The following is a 27,892-nucleotide window of genomic DNA, read 5'->3' as shown; positions in this document are numbered from 1 at the left end:
TTCCTTTGAAATTTGGTCCCAAGTGCCCTGCTGGGGTGGGACTTCAAGTTCATTTAGCACGACAGAGGAAATAAAGTGGTCAGAAGCACGTCATTTCCAAAGCTTGAACCGGGAGGTAGTCCAGGAAACAGCCTGAAAGGAGGGAAGGGCCGTAGATGAGGGCTCAGGGAAACTGGGGGACTTTGGACCAGTCACTTCCCCTCCTCGAGACGATCTCTCTCCTCTGCAAAGTAAGAGCAGTAATACACCCCGTGTGTTCTTGTGAGGATGGCATGGAAGAGTTTTCCAAGCCATAGAATACCAGAGGCTTGTACTGGATTTGTATTATTGAGAAAGGGGATTGCGATTCTCCTAAGAGAACAGAGAGACTGTTGGTTGTTTATCTTTATGTCACATGTAATATGTGATTTGTTGTTGTTTAATAACTATAGAATGTTTATATTCCACTAGGATGCCAGCTGGCAGAGTTTACACTGAAGTCAAAACAGATAAAGAAGGAGATGGATCATATTAGAAGGAAGAGTGGGAGCGTTCTTAAGAGTTCTATGTTAATGGTTACGCCTAAACCAGTTTCCTTACCCAATGTTTCAGTTAGGAATTTATGAGATGTGGTTTGGTTTCTCTGAGTTTCTGAATCCTATTTGGACGCACTGTTGTTCCCCAGTCCAAATTCCTTCATTTAGAAAGCCAATAAGCCGTTAACAGCCTCTACAATTCAGTGCCTAGCACACACAGTGTGCTCCAGGTATTATCAATTGGTGATACTCAAGAAGGAAACAAGTCATTTTCTAGACTGTTTTTTTCAGTAACACAATGTCACGGTGACCTTCTCAGTTCTCTTAGTCACTCAGGTCAGACAATGAACGTCACTGACGCTAATCACTGTGCTTTGTATGCAAACTCTACGCATTTCCACTGGACCCACTGTGCCATCTTTTCAATCAGCCGTATGTGATGGTGTGGCTTTGCCTTCCTTCCTTAGGTCATGTGAGGCATAAATACAACAGGCTGGTCAGAATGAGAAAAACTTTGAAACCTCATATCTTGATTGTAGGAAGTAGTCTTAAAGTGTTAGTGACAAGGACCATTATTTTGGAAGCACTTAGACTGGAGGTAGCCTTGGATGTCTTTTGTGGAACTGCTAGGGGCAGCTATTCTGGAATCATTAGCAGACATTGTTGGTTGGCAAGTTCAACAGCCATTTTCAGTTCCCTGTGGATACGGAAGCGAGGTACCTGTACCTAGGTTTGGCCGTGTGGTTCAGTGCAGGACAATGAGACGTGAGGGGAAATCTGTTGGAGGACCTGGGGAATGCTTGTGGTTTCCTGATAACAGGGTATGTGTGGCTCCCCCCCTTTTATTCTTTTTTTAAGCTTATTTATTTATTTAAGTAATCTCTACACCCAACGTGGGGCTCAAACTCATGGCCCCGAGATCAAGAGCTGCATGCTCCTCTGACTGGGCCAGCCAGGTGCTTCCTGCTTTTTATTCTTCTCACTAAAATGTAGACACAATGTCTGAGGCTGCAACAGCCTTCTTGTGACCATAGGTGATAAGACCTCACTGCCATACACATATACACACAAAGCCAAAACTCTGAGTGTAGCAGAGTAGAGATGGAAAGAGCCTAAGTCCTCGAGAACACTGTTGAACTACCTGCCCAACTCTGAGACTGCCTTATTTCATACTTTCTGTTAAGTTAACAAAAGTGTTCTTATAGTTTCAGTGACTATTCGGCAGGTATTAGTTACTTTTAGCCAAAAGCATTCCCAGTGACCATAAAACACAAACCTGCATGACAGTTTCAGAAAGATAAGGATGGAGGCACTTTTCCTTATAAATATGCATGACTTCTATCCCTTGGTTTGCCAACAAAGCTTTATAAAGTATAGTTGAAGGAGGAGTCTGACAGAATGTTTTCATTAGATGTCATTTTATATCTGAATTTTGGATTATCTATTGCCAACGGGCAGTCCTCCCACCACAAATGTAAACCCTTATACTTACTTCTCCATTGAGTTGTAGCAATATTGCTGTTATTTACTACTCCCTCACAAAAGGAAGTAAAGTTAGTTTTCTCCAAGTTGAAATAAAAAGCATCCTTACATAATAATAAATAAATAATAAACACAAACAAACATCAAGTAGCTGACAAATAATCCCCCAAATGGATTTTTTACAAAAGAAAGAAAGAGAGAACGTATATGAAAACCATGCCCGTAGCGTAACTCGAAGACAGAGAAGGGCCAAACTTCAAATCACTGTGAGTGAAAAGAAAAACTGTGCCAGTTCGCAGACTGTGATCTCTCATGGCCCTGACCCGTGCCTGCCCTGCCGTAAGGCTCGTGGCAAAGCAAAGGCAGATGAAGGAAAACTTACGGGAAGACAGAACAGGGAAGTCAGCAAAAGGTCCTAAGTTTATTTGAAATCTACTTCCAGAAAGACTAAGTCGACAGTAAGTTTGAAAATATTAAAAGGAAAAGTTTCTAGGAAGGAGCATGAACCACAAGCAGGGAACTTCAAATTATACATGATTGAAGTGACACATATGGTCAAGGCCTGGTTAAACGAGCAGGCATGAGGTGAAAGGACAGGCAAGGGATAAAGGAACAGCTTTCAAAACACACAGCTTTTGAGGGAAAAACACAAAAAGGAAGGGAAAAGAATCATTTGCCAATTGGGCAGTCAAGAGGAATACAAAGGAAAAGGGGGAAAATTCAGGGCCTTGTGAGACGAAAGAGAGCCGCAAAATCTAAAAACTTCCAACCCCCACCACCACTATGAAGTTACCTGAACCTTGCTATACTGACAGAAGCAGCTCCCTGGATTAAGTCAGCCTGAGGTGCCACAACAAATACCATAGACTGGGGGGCTTAACCAGTAGACACTCACTTTCTCACAGTTCTGGAGGCTGGGAAGTCCAAGGTCAGGGTCTGGCAGGGTTCAGATTCTTGTGAGGGCTCTCTTCCTGCCTTGAAGTCAGCCACCTTCTCACTGTGTCCTTATATGGCCATTCTTCTGTGTATGCATGGAGAGAGAGAGAGAGGGAGGGAGAGAGAGAGAGATCTCTTCTTCTTCTTATAAGGCCACCAATCCTAAAGGATAAGAGCCCTACCTCTACTTACCTCTTTAGAGTCAGTCGCATTGGAGGTCAGGGCTCCAATGTATGGATTTTGAGGGGATGCAATTCAGTTCATAGCAGTGCTGTTACATTAGAAGTCCTGTAAAATGCCCTAATGCCACAAAAATGAACATAAGAAAAGAAAGCTCCGGCAGAAAATCAGGAAATAAAAAATACATATGAATTGAGGTAGGTACCCCCCCCAAACCAAGACAAAACATGAAGCCTAGAAAAAACCATGTGTAAACCAGCAGATATAATTAAATATGTTTAAACAAGCTCTTAAGGCTATAAAAAACCACCTTAAATCAGAAATTCAAAACTAAAAGTAAAAATGGACTGAAAACAAGGAAAAATAAAGAGGCTTGAGTGAACTTTGGAAATAAATGGAAGAAAATGACAAAATTTTCTCATAAAAGAAGAATACATTTCAAGGGGCCCAAGGGAAGGAGAACAGGTTGAAATGAAAAAAGGCAAGGAGGTAAAACCAAGAGAATAAAAATGCCATAAAGAAATAAGTAAAAATGGTCATGGAGAAGGCAGTAGGAAGGGAAGAGAGGCAAAGAAGGAATAATACTTGTATTATTGGAGTCCCTGGAGAAGAAACAGCAAAGCACTGGAACAGAGCTAAGATTTAAAACTATACAATAAGAAAACTTTCCAGAAATAGAAGAAGACCTGGATTGACCCACAGGCACCTAGGGAAATTAACAGAGAATGATCAGCTCCAAGGCATGACCTGGTAAAAGTATTAGATTTCAAAAAGAAAAATAAAATCTCTGAGGCCTCCAGGCAAAAAGATCAATTAGCTGATAAAACAATTAGACTGACATAGACTTTTCAAAACCAACATACAAAGCAGGGCAACAATGGAGCATGGCAGCATTAAAAAAAAAAACAACAACAACAACAAAAAACCCAACCCAATGAAAGATAGCATGAAGCAAGGATGATATATCCAACCGGGCCATTCTTCAAGTTTCCAGACTACAGGAAACCAGTGTGCAACATACAAGAACTCAGGGAATTCTGCATTTCTCAGCTCATTTTGAGGAATATCATAGGGGGTGACCTTCATCCAATCGTATTAACTGGGAAACTTGTGCAAAAGGACTGGCAGTGAGCATATTAAGATATATCTAAGACAGAAAGTAAGAATCGTGGTGGGATATTAATGCACAAAACTACATATTGTGACAGAGTAGAAATAATCCAGTTACCATTAGGAGGAAAAAGGAGACTGAAAGACAAAATAGGAAAGGTGATGGTTGTGTGTTACAGGAACTGGGAAGAACCAGTAGGAAAACCAAACAGTAAAAGGTTAAACAAGAAATCCAGGTATGTTTAAAAAAAAAAAAAAGTATAACCACAACGGTAAACACTAGCACAAAAAAACAGGCCTTCCTAAGTAACGGAAGAAAATTATAAACAAAAAGAGAAGTATTTGTGTCTTGTAGAGAAAGGCATGGAAAATAGAGCAAAATAAGCATAACTATATAATATTATGGCACATTTGAGAGAAAACCTATCAGTCATATCAACAGATGCAATTAAGCTGAACTCATAGATGCAATTAAGCTGAACTCATCAATTCATTTTTTTAAGAGAGAGAGAGAGGGCACATGCACACACATGAGGGCAGGGAGGCCAGAGAGAGAGAGAGAGAGTCTTAAGCAGTCTCCACACCCAGCGCGGAGCCCAACATGGGGCTCGATCTCACGATCCTGAGATCATGACCTGAGCCAAAATCAAGATTTGGATGCTTAACCAACTGAGCCACCCAGGCGCTCCCATCAATTAATTCTTAATCAACACCTTAGTTGGCTCATAACAGAAGATCCAACTATAAGCCACATACAAACCTGGACCTAAAACAACTCGGTGTGACAAGGCTATGAACAAAGGATGAATGAAAGAATAACTGACAAATGGAAACCAGAAGAGACAGTGATACTGATACCGGACAAAGCCGATTTCAAGCCACAGAACATTAACTGTGACCTAGTAGAAAACTTTTTTTATTGTCGATTTTTTTCTTATCTAGAGTTTTATCAGTTTTATGAATCTTTCAAAGAACCATCTTTTGGTTTCACTGATTTTCTCCATTGTGTTCGTTTTCAATGGAATTGATCTCTCTTCTCATCTTTGTTATTTACTTCCTTTTCCTTGGGGGTCCCATTTGCTGTTCTTTGTCTATTTAAGGTAGAAACTTAGGTTACTGAGTTTAGATCTTTCTCCCTTTTTTTTCTAATTTATGCACTGAATGCTATACATTTCCCTCTGGCACTGTGTTAACTGTGCCCCACCAATTTTGATATGCTGTATTCTTATTTTCATTCAGTTCAAAATACTTTTTTAACTTCCTCGGGGGATGCCTCATTCACCTATGGGTTATTCAGAAGCAGTATGTTGTTTAATTTGCAAATATTTGGGCATTTTCCAGATCTCTGTTATTGACTTCTGTATTAAAACTGTTATAGTCTAGGAACATAATTTTATTATTTCTCTTCTCTTAAATTTAACTTTTGTTTTATGGCTCAAATTATGGTCTATCACGGTGACTAGCCCATGTACCCTTAGAAAGAACGTTTATAGATACACTGTTGCCAGGTGGAGCATTCTATGAATATCAGTTATCACAACAGTGTTGTTTAGGTTATCTGTATACTTTCTGAGGTTCTGCCTATTGTTTTATCAATTACCGAGAAAGGAATCTTGGAATCTCCAACTATAAGTATAGATTTGTCTATTTATCCTTTCAAATTGATCAGTGTTTTTGCCTCAGGTATTTTGAAGCTCTGCTGTTAGGTGTATGAACTTTAAAGACTGTTATGTCTTCCTGAGGAATTGACCTCTCATTATTAGGCAATGTCCCCATTTATCCTTGACGATATTCCAATGTCTACTTTGTCTGAAATTAATATAGCTTTCCTTTGGTTACTGGTTGTGTGTTATATCTTTCTCCATATTTTACTTTAAACCTATCCATTTATTTCTATTTAAAGTGGGTTTCTTGTAGACATAAGGATACATATTAGTGCTAAAAGCCATGATTCACAATAAAGATATATCATTTATGAATATTTATGTACCAAATAAGACATCAACAACCTTTAAGAAGCAAAATCTACAGGAGATGGCACTAATAATGGAGAGATTAATGAACCTCTCTCAGCATAAAAAAGATCAAGTGGACAATAATTAAGCAGGGACAGAGAAGAGCTAAACAACACAATCAATTGGGTGGATTTTATGGATACATATTGAATTCCCTTATAAGAGCAAATGCACATTCTCTCAATAAACCATGGCACAGGCACAATATTGATTGATACTAGAGCATAAAGAAAATATCAGTAACTTCCATAAAGCAAAAATATTACAAACAATACTCTCTAATCACAATGTAATAAAAGTAGACATTATTAACAAAACAAAAATAGAAAATGCTCTTCAATTTGAAATTAAGAAAACCTTCTATTAAACAACTCTTCAGTAAAATAGAAAATGTAAACTGACATTATAGAATTTACAAAATAATTACACTGAAAACGGTATACATCAGAATCTATGGAATACATTCGAAGCAGTGATCAGAGACTAATTCAATGCACTATACACTTTTTTCAATAAAAATGAAAGACTGCAACTATATGAAATACTTAGCTCAAAAAAAAAACTAGGAGAAAAAACCAAAGTAAACAAAAAATGAACAAGGAAGAAAATAATGAAGTTAAAAACAGGAACTAATGAAGCAGAGGATAGAAAAAGTAGATGTATCTAGTAAATCAAAATCATTGGAGATTGTTTCTTGAAAATTATCAGAATAGTTAAATCAGTAACTAAAGAAAAAAGGGGAAAGTAAAATTGTACAAAACAAGCAAAGATAAGAGGGAAGAAATTTAAATAAAACCTGAGATATGACTTTTCATATCTGTATGTAAAAACATTTGAAAACCTTAATGAAGTAGATGATTTCTTATGAAAATCTAGATTACTGAAAATGAGCTTTTTGATTTTTTTTTATTTAGAAAGCTAAGCAGACCAATTTCCATCAAAGGAGTACAGAATGTTTTAAGCTTTTACACCCACACCAAAAGAAATACCAGGCTCAGGTGATTTTACAGAGGAATTCTACCAAATCTTCAAATACCAGTTTGTCCCAATGCACTGTAAATTCTTCCTGAGCATTGAAAAGAAAGGAAAACTTTCTAACTCCTTCTACGAAGCAAATATAACATTGATATCTAAATTAGATGAAGGTAATAATAAGAAACAAAACTAGAGAATAGCATCACACATGAATATCAGTGCAAAAATACCAGATGAAATATTAGCAAACAGAACCCAATACCGTATTATGAAAATAATACACCAGGACCATGTGAGATTTATTCCAGGCATGTAAGGTTGGTTTAACAATAGGATATTCATTAATACAGTGTATTAATAGATCAAAGGAAACAAGTCATATAATTATCTCCATAGGTGCTGAAAAAACTTTCGATAAAATTTATTATCCATTCATGAATAAAACATTGAAGAAAAGAGTAATTTGATATGTGACAAAAGTGTTATCTCAAATCACTGGGGTCGAGATAGTATAAGGATGGACTTTTTCATAAGAATTTCTGGGAAAACTGGGAAGTCACTTGGAAAAAAAAGTGTCCTTTTTTTTGTTCACATAAAAGACATGAATAGACTCCAAATGGATTGGGATCCAGATGTCAGAAATGAAACCATGCAAATACTGGAAGAATGTTGGGTGAATTCCTCTTAACTTTGATGTAAGGAATGCCTTTCTAATTAGAACTCAAATCCAGAGCCAACAAAAGAAAAGATCAATGAATTTGACTATATACAATTAAAAAATACATGGCAAAGACCACTAAAAAGAAAGTCAAAGACAGCTGACAAACCGGGAGACAAATATTTGCAACATACACCATAGATGAAAAGGCTTATATCCTTCCGATATAAAGAACTCTTAGAAGTTGAGGGACAAACAACCAAGAATCTAATATAATAAATGGGTAAAAGACAAGAATAGACAATTCACACATGTGAACACATGGACACGCAGACACACACACACGTAAACACACACACAGACACACTTCCCAGCTCTGTCTGCTGAGAGATGTAGAGCAATGATACCCCAGTAGCGATGAATACACCTAGTGCCCAGATCTTGGTTTCTAAATACCTTGCTCCCATAAAAGCAATCGGGGACCCTCGAGGAAGTGGTTGTTGATTCCAGGGCTGGGGCAAAGCAAATGCAAGATGAGCGTGGAACATGTTGTAACTAAGAATAGAGAATTGCTCAAAACGGTGAGTACATGCCAATAGGAAAACAGGTCTCAAACTAAACGAGCTCCCAATGGCCAAATATGGTACAATCTGAGAGACAAAAGAAATAATGATAGTATTAGATTGTAACTTATAAAAGATAATAAGTGTACATGAGTCCATGGTGATATAAATAATTCAGTAAATGGGGGCAGCTCTTCCTTAGAGAATGAGGCCAATTGATAAATGAAGAAGGAAAGAGGGAAATAGAAAATCACCATTAAAACATCACAATAATAATTGTTGTAGCACGATCCACTGATGGATGGGGAAAAATTTGTGGAGAAACAGATTATTTCCACAATCTCAAAGTCTCTTCCCCAAGGTCTTTATTAATTACAATGGGAAAAGTCATTACTTTACAGTGGAGAACCCCAGCAGATGCTTTAACCAGGTGATCAAGGTTAATAATATCACCAGTGATAACGTTAGCACCATGACCCCCGTAATATAATGCAATGAGGAGGGTACAGTATTACTTCTTTGATATTCTTACCAGAATTGCATGACCTCACTCTAATCATGAGAAACCACCAGACAAACTCAAATTGAAAGACATTCTCAAAATTAGCAGCCTGTGCTCATCAAAAGTATCAAGGTCATTAACATCAAGGAAAGACTGAGAAACCATCACAGATTAGAGGAGACTAAGGTGACAGGACATCAAAATGCAATGTGGGATTCCAGATTGGATTCTTGCACAGAAAAAAAATGAGACTGGGGGAAAGTGGTGACTTTTGAATGATTTCCCAGTTTTCTCCATCTCAGGACCGCTCTGCAAGTTGCTCACCATACGGGAAGCTGGGCGAAGAGTTTATGGCAGCTCTTTGTACTGTTTTTGCCACTGTTCTGTATGTCTAAAATCATTTGTAAACAAAAAGTACAAAACAAAAAGACAAATACATTTCCCCTTCTGAAGCTGCCATTCTGATGGGGAGAACAGAAAATAAAGCATAGACAGAGGAGTACATTTTAAAAAACGGAACCTACCGTCTCAGGAAATACAGGGACAACCTAGAGTGACCCATGATCTTCAGGCATCTCGGGGATAAAGGGACTGAAATTCCTGCACTTTCATAGTTTCTGTTAGCTGCCTTGAGTTGCTGTCGTGGCTTTTTTAGGAACCCTTGCTGAGTTTGGGATGTTAGCATGAATGCACGGAGACTTAAACAGTTTTGAATCGGGCGTGACAAGGACTTGGCTGTCATCTTCCCTCACTCTTTTCAATTTCTTTTGATGGGATCCTCTCGAAATCGATTGTCCTTCTCACCCCTTCCCAGGAATACATCTCCCTGAGGGGATTCCTACTAATGTACAGCACTTAGAGAAAAGAAGGTGGGGTCTTGGTCGCCAGGGGGGATCGGCCCTGGAGCTTCTGAGGAGACCCTAGTCCAATCTCTGCACAAACTTTTTTTATATGAAAGTTTAATTTTTATGATTAAAGGTAATACAGGAGAATTACAAAAGTTTCTGAAAAGCACCGAAAAGGAAAGGAAAAACGTCACGCAAATCTCAGCCCCTCTTCCCCTTCCCCCACAGACTACTACTTACTTGGTGCTTTTGCTTCCAGTTTTCTTCCCATGCACCTGTTTCGTGTAGTTGGGGGCTGTACTGTTTATGCAACGGTAGCACATACCTTTGACATTCCCAGCACAGCCGTTTGGGGGACTATTACAAGCCTTTGTAAACATAACCAGAGTGATCGAATAATGTTTCCGCATGTGCCTGGGGCCTCGATACCTTCCCGAGTTTGGGCTATTTCGTTTGGAGGACTGACTTGTTGCTCTTCTAAATGATGCCGACTATTGGCATGTTTTGCGGAGAAGCATGTGATGGAGAGGAACGGGCGCTGGGCTTGACGCAGGAGACATGGGTTAGAAGTTGGATTCTGTTCCTTTAAAGCTTTCACAGTGGCTTCTGCTCATTTTCCCTCTCTGATCTTTTCCATTAGCTGCAAAATGCCATCGCCGACCCACGATCTCTAAGGGTTTTTCAAGCTCTAACATTCTATGAGAAGAATATTTTAGTTAAAAACTTTTGTGAGGTTTTTAGCAATTTTCAAAATTTTGTGTGTCTATGTATCAATGTTGACACTGATATTTACATGTTGATACCTCAAAGTTTTTATAGGACATATTATATGGTTCAGAATGTCAGTCTTGTTTTGCCAGGAGGCACGCTCTTTGGCAGCTGGAAATTCCAAAAAAAACTGCTAAAAGTTTTATATATTATCCCCTGTTTTGTATAGAAAGCCCCTGTTTATACATTGCAATAGCTTGCATGGTCTTAACCACATTCCAAGAGGAATACTAGGTCCTTGATTAATGGACTCACCGTGAGAGGTTTGTTCCTTATTTTATGGTTATCTTCGGGTCTCACTGAGATTGCGAACTTGTCCCCATCAACTATTTTAATGCCTCTTCAACCTTAGAAAATGTTAACTATAAACAGAACTCTTGCAGAAAGTTTTTGTCATTATGCTATCAGCGAACTTCAAGAAACTACACTTTAATGAGTGCTATGCATAGGTTCTAACTGGCTACATAGAAGCCTATTAATACAGGCTGATGGCTCAGGAAAAAAAAAACCCTACTCATTAAAAATGTGCTTTCAGTCGAAGGCAGATACTGTAACAAAAACTGTGGTGTGTGAAAATGGAAGGAAAATACGAGGTCATGTGTTCAGCCTTCACTAGCTCTTGAATATGGTATCAAAAGTTTTTTTTTTCAAAAACATTTTATTTATTTGACAGAGAGAGATACAGCGAGAGAGGGAACACAAGCAGGCAGAGTGGGGGAGGGAGAAGCAGACTCCCCGCTGAGCAGGAAGCCCAATATGGGGCTCGATCCCAGGACCCTGGGATCATGACCTGAGCCCAAGGCAGACGCTTAACGACTGAGCCACCCGGGCGCCCCATGAAAACTGATTTTCTTCCCACACACCACATTTGTCTCTGATGCATTTGAGATGGATGAGCAAAGTAAGCAAAACTTTTGCCTGCTTTGGAGATAGACTATGGTTGCTGTTCGGTCTAAGCGAAGCATTTGCTCAAACACAGCCCAGCAAATCAGAATGGGGAGGGAAGAATTCTATCCTGATAGAAATCAAAAGAGGGATTTGGGGAAACAGAAAGCATGTAGGTCCTACATTGGCGGGATTTTCTTAACCCGCAGATACTGTGTAAAGGATACCATGTTGGAGAAAACACACATTCTTAATGAGATTAATGGGAAATGAAAGTATGGTCAGCGCATTTCCCTCCCCAGAGCCCGTGGCTTTGTTTTTGGTTCTATTCTTTAACTGAGAACTACTTTGGTACCTTACAGTCCATAGAGCCAGCATAATTCATTCCAGGAGGGCCAGCTTTAAATAAGGTAAATTGCATGTGTTTTCTAAGTAGAGCTTGTGTTTTCTCTCTTTAAGCAGTGCTGTGGGGCAAAGTGTCTACCTAACTTGGGACCTTTTGAAGCTTAATGAACACTTGCTGACAGTTATTGACTAGAGACTATCAATCCTCAAAACAAACCACCACCTCAACAATTCTCTTACAGACTCTTGGATGGAAATTTGCATTTTTCTCCAAAGGACAAGAGTTACCTTAATTAATAGTTCAAATAACAAGTATTTTATCATGTAATTAAAAATGGTGTAAGATGCAATGACTTGAGATTTCAGGACTGTAGGATTTGGGTATTCAGCTGAGACTTGGAAGACATGATTAGGGCTCTGACTCGGATAGAGCTAGCTGTGTGATCTTGGTAAGCAATCTGGGCCCCTGTTGGGCTGGAGATAATCAGTAAGGCTCCTGGTGGTGCTGATATTCCATGATTCTATGATATACAAAACTAAGTGCTGACAGGAAAGAAAAAGGCCATCTTGGGGGCATCATCCTGCTGATAAATTCAAATATAAGTAAAAAACCATCATGCCCTAACAAGTAAGGTCATGAAGTCTGGTGAGTTGACGTAAAGAAAGGCTACTGAGGCTCCAGGGTAACACCTGGAGGTGCTGCTGGGGGAGGGACGTGGCCCTCTTCTTGGCTGTAGTCTCTCAGAAGGAGGAGCTTTGGACTGGAGGACACCTTTTAATTGGATCCCTCGTAGCAAAGCCAAGTAGACATTGGGTGGTGATGGGCAGGGCCTACTGGCCTCTTCATAGTAGATCCCGTTATCACTGGCAGGAGATCCAGAGTGGGCTGATTCGTGGAGGTGGTTGTAGGTTTAGGAAAGGAAGAGCCCAAGCCAGGCCGTTGGATAAGTGGTGGAAAGCCTTCTCGGCCGCACATCTGCTCCAGGGCAGCCGATTCTGAGTCTCTCCTCCATCACACCGAGCTGGTCCAACTGCTGTGAAAAAGAGCAAGGGGCAACCAGCAAGTGGCTGGGCAGCAGGGCCTCTTTGGGGCAGCTGTTCCCAGGAGGGAGGTGATTAGGCGAAATTTCCCAGTGCTGATGCCTGTGTTCTCCCTCCCCCCATGGAACAACTGGCCTACTTGTACCTCTGATGTCCATCCTTGAAACTTGCAGTTAAAGGATGAGTAAGTTCTGGGGATCTAGTGTTCGGCTGGTATATAGGGATCTGTCCTATGTACTTGAAATTTGCTAAGAGAGTAGGTCTTAAGTGTCCTCAGCACACACTCACACACACACACACACACACACACACACACACACAAATGGTTACTATTTGAGATGATGGGTGTGTTAATTAGTTTGATTGTGATAATCATTTCACGATATATCAAACCGTCCCTTTGTGTACACCTTAAATGGATGCAATTTTTGTTTCTCAATGACACCTCGATAAAGCTGAAAGAAGGAAAAGAGTACTCCAAAGCATGAGGGACTTACAGTGCATTCCACTTCCTGAAAATAGAAAGGCAGAGCAGCTGAAAGCTTACTGTAGGCAGCCATTTCGTTTCTTCTAATGCCATTGCTAAGGATTTGATTGTTAGCAACTTCACAGAAAAATAAAGGTTTCACATGCTGCTAAGAACCAGGAAGCTTTAAACAAACTCTTAAACGTTTCAGTATGAAAATCGATAACCTGAACCCTTTCCAAAAAAATGATTACTCAGTGAAAAGAAGTTTCTACTTCTTAATATAATTTTGACGGCATCAAAACTTATAGCTTATTAGCCAGACTCTGGCCCCCACAGCATGTTTGTCCCTTTGCCAAACAAAAACAGAAACAAAACCACTGCTGATTCTCACCTGATGTAGACAAGACTCCGAGACAGCAACCCTAGGGGTCAGGAGAGCACACGTTTATATGGGGCTTCTTCCCATTTACAAAGCACTTTCAGAGACATTAGGTTCCCTCTCTCTGGCCACTGGAATTCGGCCCTTCAAACTTGCAGAGTGGGCTCTGGGAAAGGACTCTTGGCAGCCACGCTGCTGAATGGGTTTATGAGAGCAGCCCAGGGACAGGGCACTGGAGCTCCAGGAAGCAGATTTTTCAATCACCGGACCAGGCATGGAGATGATCGATCTGGGTAATCGGGGTGACTCATCACTTTACCTCTCTCATCATTATAAATTACCAATCCACGCTTGGCCATGGATGGAGGTCGGGAGCGGGTGTTGTATGAAGGAACTTCAAATCAAGGAGCCCTAGAATGTCAGAGCTGGAGTGTTTCCAACCCCCTTAATTTATAGACAAGGGGATGGAGCCCTCAGATGCGGAAGAGGATTCCCCAGGGACAGCTCAGGGCCAGCCACCGGGCACTCCCCGCCAGTCAGCCTAGATTTCTAATCTCCAGGAAAAAGACCCAGCTGAGTCTCCTTGAGTGATGAAGCAAGAATTGCTCCACCATCTTCTTGCTTCCTGTTGCCTGACTGACTTTCTTTAATATGAGGGCCTGGCTCAGCCAACTGCCTTCCCCCAGTTCGGCCACAGTTGAGATCAGGGAAATTGCACCATGAGAATTTTTTTTTTAATCCAACAGTTAACTGATGCCACTGCACTGCCAAAGTCCCAGGGTGTTAGAGTGCCCGGGAGTGGTCCTGGGACTATAAACGGTAATGTGGTAAGTAGAGCACATGCTGTATTCGGACCTAGATGAGCGTGTTTTAGCTTAAGTTGCTCAGCTGTCCCACGGTATGATCTTGGCAAAGTCACTTAACCTGTTCCTTCAACTGTCAAACCGAGATAAGGGTCCCTTCCTTGCCTCCTTCCCCGTGGCCACAGTGAGAGGAAACCCTTTGTGAATGCAGAATGGAGGCTCTCGGGGCAGCACGTGTGAGGACCTGAGCTTTGGCAGCAAACTTGGGGACAAAGCCTGGCTATGGCGCTTACGAGCTCTGTGACTCGGGGCAAGTCCTCAGCCTCTGAGAGCCTGGGTTTCCTCTTGCAAGATGTGTGGTAGACAATAACAGTGCCCACCTCAGAGAAGCATGGTGCGGAGTAAACAGAATAATGTGCGTAAAATGCTCAGCACAGCTCCTGGGATGTCATAAAAGGGTCAGTCGACATCATCTCTTTATTTTTAGGCTAAATATATACAAGGAGTCACAGGAATGTCCCATATAAAATCATAATAGCATCATCTTCAATACTGTACATCTTATTAAACAGTGATTGACATAAAGTTATGTGGTATTTGATATTTAGGACCCAGTAGGCACCCAGAGCCGGGGACTTTGGAAGATCCCTGAGACGGGGTCATTGTCCACGATCATCAGAAAGCCCAAGAGTAGGGACTTGCAATTGTGATACAGGATTGAGATCCACAGGACAAAGTATGGAAAATTGTCCTGATCTACGTTCACATCGCCTCCTGGGATCGGGGGCCTTTGCGGAGCCTGGGGGGCTTGACCCTGAAGGGACTTGCTACGCATCAGATCCTGTGCTAGGCTTTGATGACACCGACCTAGGTCCTCCTGTCATGAGGCTTACAGTTTCTGGGGGCACGTCCATGGAACAGATACAGATATTCTGAAGTTACAAGGATTGGCACGCCAGAGGGCTAGACACAGTGGTGGAAGGTGCTGCTTCCATGAGCCCACGGATTCTGGAGTTCTTTCAAGCACGCTCCCTCAGATGAGCCATTCCCTGGACCAGAATTCCCTCCTAGAGAGAACCTCGGCCTGATTGCACACCAGGTCAGAAAGAAATGCTTAATATTTTAAGTGGAAATCTGAGGTGTGGCAGGATGACATATGTATCACACGCTGTCGATTTGTTCATTTCTCGGAACTGACATTCACAGTGAAACTTTCTTAAATTAATCTTAATTGTAGACACTATCTACCAGAGCCGGCGCGGTCCTGCCTTTACTGCAACTGGAAGAATGGAAGATTTCGAGTTCTTTGAAATGAAGATTAGTACCTGGAGACTCCAAATTAAACTCATTTAGAAGTAATTCAAGTCAAAAATCTCACTTTAGAAAGTCGGAGAATCAGCATTTCTATACAATCAAGCCTCTTAAAAAATGATTTCTGGTTTTACCTCCAGAGATAAAGATCCATCAAGTCTCCTTGAGTCATGAAGTCTTAGTTTTGATTCTGTTCTCTTGAGCCAGCGGTCCTTCCAGGAGGTTCTTTGGGTCAGGGTTTTTGAACACGGGGGATCGGTGAGGTGTGGTGGGGGCCTGGTCAGAGAGAGGGGGAGAAGCCAACAGTGAGGGGAGGGCCAAAGGGGAGAAGCTGTGACTTCTGGAAGTTGGGCTGAACTCCGAGCTCAGAGCAGTGTTGCCAGATCAGAGAGGGGCTTTGCCAGGCAAAAAGCCAGGACAACAGCCTGGCCCAGAGGAATCTTCCACCGCAGCTGAGGTGCCCCAGGGGGTAGAATGGGAGGAAAGCAACCTGACTGAGGCTGAGCCGCCAGTAGGACAGCAGCAGCTGGCTCTGATTTTGTACTTTCTGTTGCTCCTGCCCTCCCTGCAACCTGCTTTCCCTTTCCTCCGGCTCGCGTGCTGGAGGGAAGCTTGGCTTGAAGGCACATCTGAAGGTCCACTGAAGAGCTGAGTTCTAAGGCTCTGGGGCCCCATCAGAGCCCGAGATGGGCAGGAGGAGGAGGAAGGGAGAAGACGAAGCTGCTACCCTGCCTGGGAGCTGATGGTGACAGTGAGCGAGTGTTGGGCCTGGGCAGGCTGGCCGGCCCCTTCGAGGATGCTGCCTCTCTCAGTGTCCTCCCTGTTCCAGGAGGGTGGCTGGAAGTGCGAGCTCCTTCTCCCAGCCCAGCCTTCCCTCCTGGTTTTGATCTCGGAAGAGAAAGCCCCTGCCCCTTTTCCGAAGCAGCAGCAGGCACCACTTGTCTCTTCTCTCCTTCCCGCAGGCGCTTCTGTTCCGAGTGCTGCCTCTTGCTGGCTCCTTCTGCTTTTGCTTGGTCCTCCCGCTGATTGGGAAGAAAGTGCACCAGTGGGGTGATGGGGGTCTGGAATTCTTAAAGGAGCAGCTTTATTTCTGTTGGAAATTTGTTTACCCAGCACGTTATTATTTTTTGTGTGTCTTTCCACAATCAATATGATCTGGTGAGAAAAGTGAATACAAAGTGACCATAATCACCACATTTAAATGTTAATTGTGGATGTTCTGGTTTTCCTCTAAGGATTTTCTAGCAGATCAAGCACTAGCCCTGGCAACAATCATTATTAGCAATCAAATCCAATTTGAGAATCATTTACTGAGGGCACTGAGGTTGGGGGCCACGAATCAGAATCAGAGCAGAGCAGCCCCTGCCACCTCCGGGGCTCACAGGCGAGGGCTGAAGACTGGAACGCCCACGAATCAACAAGCCTCAGAGACCATTTGCGCCACTTTTGCCAATAGCTCTCCTCTTTGACCAGAGGAGTTTATGAGAAGCCAAACTGACAAGGCAATTGGAAACGTACTCTTCCCTTGGCTGCTCTGTTGGCTGATTGGCACTCAGTCACCCAGAATTTGTTAAGAACTTGGTTTTATGCAAAATAATTACACATTTGAGCAAAGCCTCACTGGGTGCAAGAGGAGTCATATCTTAGCCCCTTGTTTCTATATGTTAGCAATGTGCTCTTTTCTCATACTAAGATTGCAGAACAGCTGAAACTCTGGGCCCCTTCAAGTTCAGATTCCAAAGGCAGCCACTTCTGGAAGCTGTAGCACCTTCTACTTCATTTAGTGGCAAAAGGGCTTCCCGGATGCTAGGCTCCTGTCTAGTTCCCCCTCGAGGAGAAATGTCATACCTTGAGCAAAGTACCCAGTCTTAATGCCTCCGTTTCTCCTGGAAAAAGAAAAAAAGTAAAGCAAAGCTGTTTGGACGATTTGGAGAATAATAGATAGTGTTAGAGAACAGGAAGGAGAATGGCCAGAGTGGCAAGAGCCAGATGGCAGCTGGATCAAGTCTCTCTTTTTACGGATGAAGAAAATGAGCCCCAGAGAAGAGGCTTTGCTCAGAGTCACACAGATAGGATCAGAACTGGCACCCTGCTCTGCCAAAGCTCAGTCTCCTGCTCTTCCTAAGGGTCCTAGCCTTAGTGTTTCAATAACACGCTGATACGACTTCCTCTGTATAATAACATGAAGAAGGCAAGTGAGGTGTCCGGGACTTCAGAGTACCACCGCTCCTGAAACGCCAGAACGCGGCCCCACCCCTTCCTTCACCCCTTCTCCCTTCGGAGACCAGGAAGCCTTCCCTGAGGGCACTGGCTAAAAGGATGCACCCTGTCCTGGACCACCACTGGAGGCTGAAGGGGGGGTGTAGAAGTTGCACGTGGACAGAGACAGATTCTCCGGCCGAAGGGAGACAGGCAGCCGGTGGGTGGGCCAAGGGGCACATACCCCGTGGCTTTCCCATTTCCCAGAGGAGGAAAAGAGCAGAAGTCCTTTGCCCAAGGCACGTGGCAGCTGTGCGGGGAAGGTGATAGTGCAGCCGACTTTTCCAGCGTCCTAATCCCGAACCCATAGTTCACACAGGGGTAGTCGCTAATGCCTCCCCTCGCAGCCTACGGAATCCGGGGCCCGGAGCTCGCGGACCTACTAGGTGCGCGCCGCGCCCCGCGCCCCGCAGCCGGGCACGGCACTGCGGCATGCCTGGCCGGCCTGGGTGCGGGCACGCGGCGCCGCGGGGACGGTGAAGGTGACCGCCTTCTCCTTCCCGGCCCCGCGTGCTCTGCGCTGCGGGCCCGGGGGATGCTCGGGCCCGCCAAAGTTTGCTCCAGTGCTCGGGAGCCAAAGGAGAGTCTCTGGGCAGTGGGGGGTCGACCCCGATCCCCGCAGCAGTTAGTGCGCTCTTTTCTGGTTCCAACAGTAACTCCCGCGGTGGGAGCGGGCGGGGGTTCGGGGGGGGGTCCCCTTCTCGGAGCCTGGGTCCCGAGTCCCCCGCCCGCATCCCTGCAGCTGCTCCTCGGGCTCGGGCCCGAGTCCCCGGCTCTGCGGCTGCTCCCACCAGCTGATTTTGACAGAGGGGGGTCCCGGGCGGCGCAGGCGGGCGCGGCGAGCCCCTGCCAGATCCGGGGCCGATAACGTGCAGGCTCCATGTCGCGGCTTCGGGCTGCCCAGGCTCCGCCCCCTGTGAGTGTGTAAGTGTGTGATGCTGCCGCGGCCGCTGCCGCCGCCGCCGCCGCCTGTGCAGCCGCCGCCGCCGCCGCCGCCGCTACCGCTGCCGCCTCGGCTGCCGCGCCGCGCCGCGCCGCTGCCGCTGCCGCCCCGGCCGCCCCCGCCGCCGCCGCCGGCCCGCAGCCCGCCAGGCGGGCGGCCCCGCCGGCCCGAGCCCCCAGCGCCTGCCGCCGCAGCGTCGGGGCGCTGGGCGCGCGGGCAGCCGCGGAGCGAGCGGACCCGAGCGGGCGGCTGGGCACTTGCCCGCCCCGTGCCACCGCCGCCGCCGCCCCGGAGCGCAGGACCCGGCACCCCCGGCGCCCGCCGCCGCCGCCGATGCGGCCTGGGCACTTTTAGCCGGGCGGGAGGGCCGGAGAGCCGGGCCGCCGAGAGCAGCGAGCGAGCCGCGCCGAGAGCCGCGCCGACCCGCCGCGAGCAGGGACGGACGCCCGCCCGCCGCCGCCGCCCGGCCGCTATGGATCTATTCGACTTTTTCAGGGACTGGGACTTGGAGCAGCAGTGGTAGGTGTTGAATTTTGCCTTCTCCTTGCTACGCAGGTCCCCCCGGCTGGGGCTGGGCTTTTCGCCTTTGTTAAGAGGAGCCGGGGCTGTGGTGGGGGCGCCCCATACGCCCTCCCACTTGATCTCAGCCACCTCTGGCCCCGCCGCCGCGACTCCTCGGTCGGGTGCCCGGGTGGTGGCGGGGGGAGGTGAGGGCAGAGGGTGGGATGAGGGTCCCGAAAGCGTCGCTTGGCACTCCAAGTCCAAAGAGTTGCCTTTGGCCCAAATCGGAGCCGGTGCCGCCTGCGGGCTGAGCCGCGCCACCTCCGCGGGGATTTTCTCTGCGCACCGCTGGCCCGGCCGGTCTCCTGGCGCACCGGATCCTGCCCGCCCCAAATGCTTCAACTTTCCAGGTGTCCAGCGCCGGCGGCCGGCCGCGAGGACAGGCGGCGGCAAGGTGCCGCCGGCCTCCCTCCGCTTCCTCTGCGGCCACCTCCCCCGCCGCCGCCGCCACCGCCACCTCCTTCCCCGCGCCGCGCGCACACCTTCCTTTCCACTCGCTCAGCCCAAGTTCCCAGCTCCTGGGTGCCTGGTGCCTTCGGGGGCCACCAAGCGGGGGACCCCGGGTCCAGGCCGACTTCGGCGTTGGCTTTCCAGACTGAGGGTTTTCGAAGTTGGCCCCCTGAAGTAGGCTGCCCCGACGTCTATGCACATTTAATTACCGGCTGGACCCCTGTCCGCCCCCACTGGGAGGCAGCCGCAGATTTGTGTAATGGGTACCCAGCTCGGATTCAAAGCTTTAGTCAGCTTTTCCCAAAATACCGTAAACTTGTCGCTGAGAGCATTTTGAAAGATGGTGCAAAGGTGACTGGGGAGCCTGAAAGTTGTTACTGCATGCTGTGCGCGCGCGCGTGCATAAATAGTGATATACATATCTATTAACTTTTTAAAAAACTCCATCTTCTGCCACTTGCGTTATTATTGCTAATCCGTCACAACATTTTAACATATCAATTGCCCCCTCCCTACAGCCCGCGGAATGGGGGGGGGGGATGCGGCTGCAGCGGTTTAGAATTGCATCCTTGGTTATAGCCTTTTTAAATGTAGTTAGGATAATGTACGATACCGACCGATTGTGCGAAATCTTCTGCAATGTTAAACTGCTAGCAGCCGTTGGCTATGAATGCTGTGTATTTTTACAAGGATTTCCCTTGCTGATGTGATATTTTAGGCAATTTCCTTCTTTAGAAAAGGGTCATACTCTTAGCCAATAGCTTCATTATGCCAATCGTGACTCTTTTAGTTGCAAATCCAAGATAATCAGAACTTAAATACATTTTATTTTACAGCAATTCTGGGTAAATCCTTGAAGCCACAAATTTACGCTGTATCAGTATTAATCTGTAAGGCATTTTTGATACCATGCAGGGTTTTATCAGCCCTGCAGAAAAACATTATGTTACAATTTTTTAATAACCATGATGTTATTTAAAAGTAAAGATCACAATAAAATTACTCCTCAATTAAATAATATGTTCTTGCACACAGCCTTTACTCTGCTTCACTAATTTATTTTGCAGGCAACTGATAACCACAGCATTACTATTTGCATACAATTTGCCTAATATATGGTGTGGGTAACGTCATTAATTTAACAGACATTGTTATAATTGATTTCATGGGTGTAGTTCAAATGTTAAACACATCTGGGGGATTAGGTTTTTAAAAACATGTTTATTATATTATTTTAACTTCAGTTTAATCTTAGAAACATACAGTTGTATATTTAAAGGGGATGGGCTCTTGTGATTTCTTTTTCAGAAAGACACGTTCCCCCGCCTCCCATTTGGGGACTATTTTTTCTTTTATTAAGGAAAATCCAAACCTTTTTTCCTCCAGTTCTGTAACTCTGCCACATCAGTTAAGAAACATGCAGACTTGGACACTCTGTGGATCTGATGTGAAATATGGATGAATTAATGTAACACATCTGCATAAATAAGCCGGCCTTTTCCCTCTGTGCACATGTTCCAGGAAAATTTCTCCTTCTTACTGTGTGATTGTGAGGGGCAAACTTCTTTATGAATCTGTGTGTAGACATTTGTAATGAGGCTTGTGCATCTGTTTTGACACCCCCCCCAAAAAAGGGAACATAAATGTGACAATAGTGGATGAACTAAAAAGCTTGATAGTGCCTTGAATGGAAATCTGTACCTTTCCAAACTCTGTGGACATCTAGAGCATGCCAATTACATGTTCATTACATGTTCACTTCCCCTCCTAGGGAGTAAGTAGCTGCTTAGAGTGCTGGCATCCATTCCAGGCCCCCCCACAGGAGGTCCAAGGAGGAAAAAGGCGCCAGCCAAGTTAAGAGTCTCATTTACATTGGATCTTTTCTCAACATTCACTTGTGGAACAGAAAACTCTGAGCTATGTCTACTCAACCCTAGACATCTGACAACAAATGGATCAGGCCAGCTAAAAAACAAACTCATTTACCTAGACTTAATGAAGGAAGACTTTACATACACAGGCATATGTGTTATTTGCAAACACTCTACTACAGTAAACAAAAAGTACAGGCCCATTTATAAACACACATTTGTCAGGATGAATGCAAATGGGAAGGATGGGGCACAAATGACGATGCTGCAGTGTGCTTCCGTGCTGGGTCCGGGAGCGGTCAATGCCTAAAGGAACATACCCCTGGATTTCACGAACTGCACAAGTATCTTAATGGGTCATGCTCTGGACTCAATGAAAGGGCCAAAGCATAAGTTCTTTAGGATTCTTGGATGAATGAGCAATGTTCACCTGAGTATGGATTTAATATGAACCACTCTGTGAAAGACACCATTGCTCTTAAAAGAAAATGAAAGAAGATAAAGGAAAAAATGAAATACAATTGTTTAAATCATTCTATAGATTTTCCTGTGGTAACCCAGTAAATGAGTTCTTGAGGTGTCTGGAGATCCTGGGGCTAGATTTAGGCTTGTTTACCACCAGTGGGGATGTCATTAATCCCCATTTAAGAGGGTATAAAAGCAAAATCAGAGGGCCTACCAAGTGTACAGCCTGTCAGTCCTCTGAGCACCGCCCCCCCCCCCGTATTGATTAGGTATTGCTTTGTGACAGGCCACGGTCCTTTGTGGAGATGCTATATTCTTTTCATTATTGAAAGAAAAAGCAAGAAGGAAGGACAGACAGATGCAGAAAGGGACACATCCTTAAACATAAAACATGAAAAGAAAACCACCATGACAGCAAAATCGAACTGTGAAAAAGTCTAGTGAAAATGGTGGCGAAGCAGTGGTCACTGCGAAGGCGGGCAGCGATCGTTTGTAGTTTCCAAGTGATGTCTCACAAGTAGCCTCATTAGAGGCGAGCTTGCACACGGGCAGTTACACAGGAAGAGACTTAAACTCACTAAACTGTTATATAAATAGAAAGTTCAAAGGTCTGCGTGGGGCTGTCAAGGCTGGGAAGGGGCCATGTGCAGGCCGGGCTTCTTCTCCTGGGGGGCGGGGGGGGGGGGAGGGAGCCCCTGGGGCCTGCCCCAGCAGCCCCTGCTTTCCCCAGTTGGCCTCGACCTTGCGGGGGAGGGGGAGACCCTGCTCTCCAGACAAAAGTGAACTGTTTCAGATGCAGCCGGGCATGGCCGCCCGCGCCCGCTCCCTGCGCACAGGTCTTGCGAGGCCTCTGTAGCCGCGGTCGTGCGCCAGAGCAGCACAGACCTGGTTATGGATGGAAAGGTGCGGGGGAGAGAGAGCAAGAACACAACGGGCGCCAGCCTTGGGGTAGGGTAGCAGGAATGTGGACGCTGCAGGGCAGCTTTGGGTTTTGACTAAGGCCTACAGGTTGCCAGGATTTCTTATTCTCTACCTGCATCCATTTCTCTTTCCCCCTTTCCCTCTGTCTTCCATTAGAAGGATGACTGTGATCTGTTCTCTTTGCTCGTACAGTATGCATTCATTCAGCAAAGGATTTGGGGTTGAGTCTCTTAAGGGAGTGTCTGGGGAGGCTAGACGGGAGGTGGTGAAATTAGCTAGTGTGAGAAGGTCTCCTCTACAACCCCCCCCCCCGCAGACCCCCCCAAAGAATAAAAGCTATCTCTGTAAATCTTAAAAAGGCACATCTATTGGACAAGAAAGAAAATGATCTCATGTTAGAAATCAGTTTAATGATACATGAATTGTTTTGCTAATGATTCAGTCAAGCATTTAACAACTTTAAAATATACAAATCAAGATTGAAAATGACTGCCTCAAAAATGAATCTGTCATTATAGACATAAACGAGATTCCAAACATTTAAGCATTTTGTAGATGAATAAAAATTATATTGTATTTAAACATGCTAATTATTGTTGAATAGCAATGGCTTTAATGTGCTGAACCTTTATCTCGTGCCCATTATTCTTAGCTAAGACTATTTCTTGCATGCAAAATTTGTACACATTTAACATAATTTCAAAATCATAAAGGTCCAGTAAAATGGCCATCTCTGGAACCATCTGGAAGCTGTAGCCCTGTGAGCTTGTAGCTCATACCTCAGAAAGTGAAACTGCTACATACTTGATTAGCCTGTCATGTAGACAAAACAATTGGTACAGTGACAACATTTTTCACTTTTAATTTTGTCTTTCTTTTTCTGATTGTTGTGGGATAAAGAAAGAGAGATTTTAAGAACTTGTTTACTGATAACGGGAAGGAATGTGTTGCTGATTAAAGAACTTGAGACCACAACTTGAGGAAACCTTTTGAACAGTGTGTGTGTGCGTGTGTGTGTGTGTTTTTCACCTGTGCATTCTAGAACTCATCACCACCATTGCTACTGTTATTTGAGTATTTACGCTGTGCCCCAGGCATCACCGAGTGCTTTAAATAGTCAATCTCATTTTGTCCTTCAGACATCTTTATGAGACAGGACCTGTTAGGATCTCTATTTTACAGATGAAGTAATGGAATCACTAGCATTGGTGATACAGTCCAGGTTTTACCTGAGATGCAGTTGACCCCAGAGCCTGCACCATTGACAACTGACATTTTGTCTGAGCCTTTGCAACATGTGGAATACTTTCCCATACGTCACCTCATTTGGTCCTTGTAAATTAGGATGTGCGGGTGTTATTCCCATTTTACAGATGAGCAAACAGCCCTAGAGAGGTTGTTTGACTCACTTAAGTTCACACAACCTGGCTCGTAGTAGAGTTAGGTCAGAAATCCACATCTCCCAATTTCCGGGTCAGGTGCCTTTCCCCAAAATCTCATTGCCTGTTACTTATTGTTATTGTATGTGTCTGAGCACTCAGCTGTCACTGAAACAAATGGACTGGATTGTGTATATCATACTTGTGTAAAAAAAAATCTGTGGAATTAGCATGTAATTGACTAGCCATGGAACTCTGCTTTTTTCTTTTAAATAAAAAAAGAACAGTTTGTGTACTGATATAATCTCTTAGCACTTCTTTGGTGGATGCCCCTTTAATGAAAACATGTGAATGATAAATCATATATATAACTTGAGTTTTGCCTCTTTTATATATATAAAATATATAAGGATATATATGTATCTCCTTGGGAACTGTCCATTTAAATTTGAATGCCTTAATTTTGAAGATTTGATACTTGAACATAAAGAAGACCATGGGATATTTGGTTTTCTGGAGCCTCAAAGCTGGGAACCCGAGGTGGATAATATTTCTTTCCAAAGCTTTGTAACTTACCACATCTGTTCTTTGATTTGATCCTCACAATAACCTTGTGGGTTTGTCAGGACCTATATTATTAGCTGCATTTTATAGATGAAAAAACTGAAGTTCAGGGAGGTTAAATGACTTGCCTAAGTTTACACAGTAAGTGGATGGTCTTAGGATTTGTGTTTATTGCTCTTTTCACTGCGTTACTGCTGTTGCATTAAGTCGTTTATGTTTAAATATCCACACTGCTTCCCAGGGAATGGTGTATCACCCTCTTGCATCATCTAGCACAGTGCCTTGCCCATTACAGGTGCTCAATAAACATCTGTTGATTGATGTTAGAGCCCATCAGCTCAGAGGGCCCTATGCAAATGCTTGTATCTTTCAAAGATAGTTGCTCAGTAAATCCTGGTGATAGTACTGGCCCTCTGCCTCTTTGATAGTGTTTTAATTGTCTGTAATCTTTCTGGAGGTCTCCTAGCCTGTCTGGTCTCTTGCAGAATGTAACAAGGAAGAAAAACGATGACTAAAGAAGCTTAAGAAGAAGAGGCCAAATTAGAACCCTTGTTATTTATTGGTGTGATTGAAAAAAAAAAGTGTGAATTCCAATATATGTGTAGAACTGAAAACCCCAACTTTTAAGGCAAAGGGTGCAGGAGTTAACGGACTAGTATTGTGTCTCAATCCGTACGGAGAACGTTAAAGAAGAATGTGTGACAAAAAATCTGAAGGAATTGAATGGTCGGAGGTTGGGATTCCTCCAGCTTTCCTTGAGTTTCAGCCTTCATGACTTGTATTTCATCACGAGAAGGCTGTTTTTCTACTTAACTGTAGCAGATCCACGCCATAAATTATCATGACTGTTAAACAAAGGTCCGGCACTAGGTTCCTCTAATGTAAAACTTTTATGTTGCACTTTAATGAAATTTTATATGCATGTTCAAAGCAAGGCACACTTTACGCTGTGGAGAGGGCGATGCTCTGAATTGTTGAATTTATTTTAAAGTAAATCTTTTCGATGACCTTAGCTGCTAACATCCACCTACTTACTGAGCTGAGAAAAATTATCTGAGGGCTTAAATAAAATGGCATGATTTAAGCAGGGCTGACGATAGCACTACAGCTAGAGTCTGATTTTGATTATGGATTGCTCAGTTTATGGAATGCCATTTTTTTAATATACCTGTGCATTTTGCTTCATTTGAGAAAGAAAATCAGCCAGTGATTTAAAGTAATCTTTGATTTGGTTCTTCAATAGGCACGTGCTGGTATGTGAAGGTATAAAAGGCACGCACTGGGAAAGAAACTGAGGAAACAGGTTTGGCTTTCATTACAAACTCAAGATCACTCATCTGTTTATTTTTTCAATGTTCCTTTTGCTGGGAAAAAAAGAAAAGGAAAAAAAACCACATTACTTCCATCCTATGAAGAATGATTCATTTTGTTGCATTTCCAAATAAGAGTTCCCTGTATTGTCTGTCATCTTTGGTGGAAACGAGGTCTCGGTAGCAGATACTGGTTCACCTGGTGGCCTTGATTAAACTATATGCCTGGACTCCGAATGTTGGCTTCCATAGGCAACATATCTCCTGGAAAGAGCATCGAAATGGTTTCTTAGGAGTCCGATGTCTTCTTGGCCTTTGGGTGTCTCGCTTGGTTCGATCAAACCAACGGGCTGGAAGGAATATGTTACGAACTCAGTTAACCTTCTGACTGTGGCAGTATGTACATGACGACCTGGCTATCTAGTGACCGATGAAAAACGCATTCACAGAGGCTTTACTTCTCCTTTCGGTATGTCAGCCAACTAATTTTTAAAATAAATTAATTTTCCAAAGGGACTGGTGGTTTGCCTGCCAGGTCGGCACAGCCACGGTAACTAGATTAAATCCCAGTGTGATGGATGCATCCGAAGAAGTGCCGTGGAATCGTGGAGCGGTCTCGTCAATTAGCCAGTATTTATTTGCTGGCAAAAGGCTTGGCTCTGGGGTGTAGAAATGAATCAGTCCCTCAGACCTGGTGCTTCAACACCGGAGGGCCCTTCAGAATCATGTGGTCCAGATTCCTTATTGTACAGATGAGGAGACTGTGGCCTAGGATGGGGAAAATGGCTTGCCCAAGGACATACACTCAGTAAGTGACACGGCTGGGTCGGGAGGCCTCGTGCCCTGGTCCAGTGTTTGTCAACTCTATCGAGAGCTGTTTTCACTGCGTGCCTACTCTGTGCCCAGTGCTCTGCTGGGCGGACACTTTTGGTGGGGGAGGAGAAAGGAATATAAAGATGACCTCTGGCCCCACTGAGTTGACAGCAGAACGTAGAACTAGATTTGGGGAAATAGTGTGTCATGGATGGAAGTGAAATAGGAATTCAGGGAGAGCGAGAATGTGAGCTAGAGTAAAAAAAAAAAGTCGTCATCGAGGCCCGTGAAAATCTTTGAGTACCATTAGCACAGGCCAGATGGAAAGCCAGAAATTTGGATTGTTCAGAGGACCAGGAGCAGCAAACACTCAATATTAAACAATGACTTTGGACCCTGAGTTCTCTGGTTTGACAGTAGCTTACATTCATCTCACGATGACTGAAGTTATGTTTTGCCACGTGGATGGAGGGTTCTCAGTAACACTGACCACCACTTGCCGGGGGGACAACCACAGAACTCTTGACAACGATTTTGACTGTCTGAATTATGGAAGTATTTATGCAAACATTCT

The 27,892-nt window shown here is 44.2% G+C and overlaps 1 protein-coding gene across 4 annotated transcripts in view; it reads left to right on the top strand.

Annotated features, from left to right (window-relative positions):
• Positions 1 to 19,293: 19,293 nt before the first annotated feature.
• AFF2 (ALF transcription elongation factor 2) overlaps positions 19,294 to 27,892 on the top strand; it is a 453,109-nt gene continuing 444,510 nt past the window's right edge. For 2 of the 4 annotated variants that reach the window (XM_087859684.1, XM_087859681.1), the window contains exon 1: positions 19,294 to 19,503. In XM_087859684.1, the coding sequence (XP_087715810.1) occupies positions 19,457 to 19,503 (47 nt within the window). In that variant the 5' untranslated portion in view covers positions 19,294 to 19,456. The remainder of the gene's footprint in view (positions 19,504 to 27,892) is intronic. The other 2 variants (XM_087859683.1, XM_087859685.1) reach the window with 2 other exon arrangements.

Source organism: Ursus americanus, chromosome X, assembly GCF_024610735.1.
Source record: "Ursus americanus isolate L20-20 chromosome X, mUrsAme1.1.p, whole genome shotgun sequence".
In the NCBI taxonomy this organism is placed as follows: domain Eukaryota; kingdom Metazoa; phylum Chordata; class Mammalia; order Carnivora; family Ursidae; genus Ursus; species Ursus americanus.
The sequence above is the reverse complement of the archived record's forward strand: the minus strand, read 5'-3'. Positions and strand labels throughout refer to the sequence as shown.